Genomic DNA, 4,276 nt, shown 5'->3' with positions numbered 1-4,276 from the left:
GGGCATTTTAAATTCTAAACTTCAATCAACGTTCAGTAAAATAAAATAAAAAACATCAAAAATAAAATTTCCATAACACTTTCATGTTCATTTTTAGTCAGGACCAAATCTTTTCCTCCTCTGCTGTAATTACTGCAGTAATGAATGAAATAGAGATTTATAATTTCCCATCAACTTTAGTTTTTTTTAAATAGAAGTGTTAAAGTGTTAAATAAATGTTGTTTTAACCCCACCATGCATCACTACTAAAGAACAGTACGTTCGTTGAAGGCACTGATGTGTTTATCGCGGTTATAAAATCAACACTAAACTATGTTGGAGAGATTTGCTGTTATAAATCTTTGTGTGGTGCAGCTCTGGCTGTTACCTCTTTTGTGTAATTATCTAACAATTATCACAAATCCCAAGACTATTATAAAAAAAGTGACTAAATGAAATTAAATGAAGTTGAGCGAGAGTACTGGTGGTTTTCCACGTTTATTCTGCTTGCGTAAAAGTAATTTACTCAGTAATCGTAACACAATTTGTTCAAAAAGTGACTCAAATAATTGTAACTAAGTAGATGTAACTTATTGCTTTCTTGTGTGTGTCTTCTTTATTCACACACATCCCAAAATTATATAACAGTGAAGCAGATTTTAACTTATTTAAGGTCTTTAACATCTTAAGATTTGTCATCTACATCATATTTTGGAGTTATAATACCACAAAAGCTAATTCGGCTTAACTGGTGCCCTGTGACTACATGTATAGAAGGTTACATCAAATACTAGCTCAGTTATCCCCAGTAGTTGAGTACAAGCTGCCAGGCTCACAGTTTCACAGGATAATGTGATGCTGCCACTTTGTGGAGAGACTGAGAACTCTACTTTACTAAATGGAAGTGAAAAGCTGTCACTTCAGCTTAAAATACAAAAGTAAAATGTATTATTTATACAATTTGACCCTAGAATTATGAAAACAAATTGAAGTAAACTATAATCATGTTACTTTTTTGAAAGCCACTTTGCAAAAATATGTGAAATATACTTTCTTTCTACTTTTTTGTTTCTCTTTAACACAAATAGCACATAGAAATTTCAAACTAAGTATCTAAAAATATTACATGATTAGTTAAATTCTCATTTAATATCGAATTCTTCTTTACTGGTTCCAAACCTTGATTAAAATATAAAAAAAATACTGTTTTAGTCTTCTAAAACAGTTTTAGGTTTATAGTTTTTTATATTCATTGATTTATTGTAAAGTCTTTAAACTTCTTCCTCAAAACCCAAGTTAACCTACTTAGTTCCTCAGTCATTCAATATTTCTTTTTCCAGTTTTTTCCATGTGCTGGTCTTTACTCTTTACCCTGGCTTTAACGACTAAAGAGAAGACTATTTATGGCAGGAAAAGATAAGAGATGCTCAGAGCGCGGCCATAAAAAGAGCTGGCTGTGAGAAATTATGCTTTTGACGCTCTCCTTCACATGCTTTTCCCAGACTCATGTCTTTTGTGCTAAAGGAGGTCACGAAAGAGCAGTTTGAGATGACAATGCTGATCCCGTTTTGGGGAAACTGACCTAGACACCTTAATCATGGCTAACCACGACCCCGCTCGTGTTGTTCTCATGTTTGTTGGATTGTTTACCTTTTTAGCCGCCATTACGTTCAACTTCCTATCAGGATTCGGAGATAAATCGGGTAATTATTTTAAAGCAAAAGTAAAACAGGATGTTTAAGGACGTGTCATGATGGAACTTTCAATGCAGGTGTCTTCCAGCAGCGCATCGAGGATGTGACGATGAAGTACTCAACGCTCATAACTCCTGCTCAGTGGACTTATTTGGTGTGGGATTTCACCTACTTTTGGGTTTTTGCCATGTTTGTATACTTTCTGACTGGACTCTGCAGAAGGTAAGGAATGTTTGTATTTCTATTTTCACACAACACGTCCAATACATTGAAGCTACAGCTGTATTTTTAGTGTATTGTCTGTTGTATTGTCAAAAAAATGACTCCATGTTGATCAAAAGTAAAACAGCTTTTTCTTTTTGTTGTTATTTTCTCCTCACGTGCTCAAATATTAAATGGGAAAAGCGACTTATTTCCTATCAGACTCCATATACACTCACATTATTAAGTATACCTTGCTAACACCAAGATGTAACCATCAGAAGAGTCTTATACCTTGGTGGCATAGATTCAACAAAGTACTGGAACCATATTGATACGATAGCATCACGCAGTTGCTACAGATTTGTCTGTGAATCCATGATGCCGATCTCTCATTCCACAACCTCCCAAAGGTTCTCTATTGGGTTGAGATCTGGTGACTGTGGAGGTAGCCATCAGAAGATGGTACACTGTGGTCAAAAAGGGTCAGCACCAATATTCAAATAGGCTGTGGTGTTATAACCATAGTCAATTGGTACTAAAGGGTCCAAAATGTGCTAAGAAATATAAATATACCACAACCATCAGCCACCAGGCAGGATGGATCCATGCTTTAATGCCAAACTCTGACCTTACCATACGAATGTTGCAGCAGAAATGGAGACTCGTCACTCTGGACAATGTTTTTCCAGTCTTCTATTGTCCAGTTTTGGTGGTCTGTGTGAATTGTAGCCTCAGTTTCCTGTTCTTAGCTGACAGGAGTGGAGCCCGTTGTGGTCTATTGCTGCCCATCTGTCTCAAGGTTACGTGTTGTGCATTCAGAGACTCCTCTGACTTCTGACATCAGCAAGGCATTTTCGAACCACCGCTCACCCGATATTTTCTCTTTTTCTGACCATTCTCTGTAAACCCTAGAGATGGTTGTGTGTGAAAATCCCCGTAGATCAGCAGTTTCCAGCCCGTCTGGCACCAATAACTAAATCAAAGTCACGTAAATCCCCTTTTCTCTCTAGTCTGATGCTCGGTTTGAACAACTAAATCTGCAGCAGATTTAGTAGCTGCCATGTGATTGGTTGATTAGACATTTGCAGAAACAATCAGGTGGAAAGATGTGCCTAATAAGGTTCACTGCAGTGTGTTTTGCCTCCATCTTTAACAGTACTGAATGTCCTTTCTGCAGGAACGTGTACGACTGGATGTACACCACACCTGCAGTGCTGCCCTATGGATTTCATGTCACCATTATCATCAACTTTGGCTTGAACATTACCTGGCTGTTTTTATATGACAGAGAGTGAGTGCACGTTTTAAAAACAACATCCTCCGGTTGGTTTGTTCATTTATGATCAGTTTACAAGACTGTTGTACTCTACAGGTTGCTGATGCCAGTGCTTATAACCTCTGCATTGATGACACTCACCGACTACATGGTCCTGTTCTTCTCCTGCTATGGACTCCAAACTTATGGCGCCTGGTTGAACAAATATCACAAAGCAGACCTGTGGCTCTTCAGAATATTGGTAAACTCATAAAAAAATGTCATAAAGTGTATTGATGTCTGTCTGCTTGCTTTAGAGCTCCTAACAAATTTATAAGGATGGAAACTGAGAAAGTAAACAGCTCCTGGATTAAAGCTATACATGGTTTTACAAACAAACCTTTGGGTTTTTAGCCTTTAATAGAATATAATCAGAATTTAAAGGTTTGTTTAATTTCGCCAAAGACGCTTTCAATTTTATGCTTCACATCTGTATGTTTGCTCTCATGATTATCTTACAGGAGCAGAAAGGGATATAAACTGGGCACATAATCAACATTTAAGAAAAATATTTTAGCCCTTTTTTATGTCCGTTTTTAAGATGTTCTCTTCAGCTGTCCTGTCTGTGCTAATGCTCTAATACACCAATTCCTATTTTCAGCATTTTAGCTCTTTGAAAGTCTTGCAAATGTTCCTATTTTTCAAAATAAATAAATAAATAAGTGAACATAAAAGCCAACGAAAAATTTATGACACAGGAAATAAAGGCATAGCATCCGCAGTGACTTAAAAAAATCGACGATTTTCTGCAATTATTTTTTCCGCAATTATTTTGTGAATTAAAAAAATGATCTTCTACTGATTAACTCAATTTAAATGAAAAGCCAAAAAAAATTCTATATTTCAGCCATAATGCCAAATTTGCAAGGTTGACCAGTTGAGGATATCAATGGAGATATCTTAAAGCAATAATAACGATTAAATTGTTATTTCTGAGAGAAAGTAAAGTAAAAAAAAATAAAAGTTGCCTGCATAAAATTGAAAAATACTTATTTGTTAATTAAAGTAAAAATAAATAAATCATTAAAAGATTACAACATACAAAATAGATTTTAGATCACTCTGTATTTAACATTTTTGACTA

The 4,276-nt window shown here is 35.6% G+C and overlaps 1 protein-coding gene across 1 annotated transcript; it reads left to right on the top strand.

Moving 5' to 3' along the window:
• Window positions 1-1,458: 1,458 nt before the first annotated feature.
• Window positions 1,459-3,394, top strand: LOC112151655 (the record flags this gene model as incomplete). Its single annotated transcript, XM_024280688.2, is given in 4 exon segments — window positions 1,459-1,682; window positions 1,751-1,895; window positions 3,055-3,168; window positions 3,250-3,394. Coding segments are annotated over 4 exon segments (510 nt in total), but the record flags the coding sequence as incomplete, so codon positions are not given.
• Window positions 3,395-4,276: the final 882 nt, after the last annotated feature.

The sequence above is a fragment of the Oryzias melastigma genome, linkage group LG20, assembly GCF_002922805.2.
Source record: "Oryzias melastigma strain HK-1 linkage group LG20, ASM292280v2, whole genome shotgun sequence".
Classification (NCBI taxonomy): Eukaryota; Metazoa; Chordata; class Actinopteri; order Beloniformes; family Adrianichthyidae; genus Oryzias; species Oryzias melastigma.
This window is presented reverse-complemented; position numbering and strand designations above follow the sequence as displayed.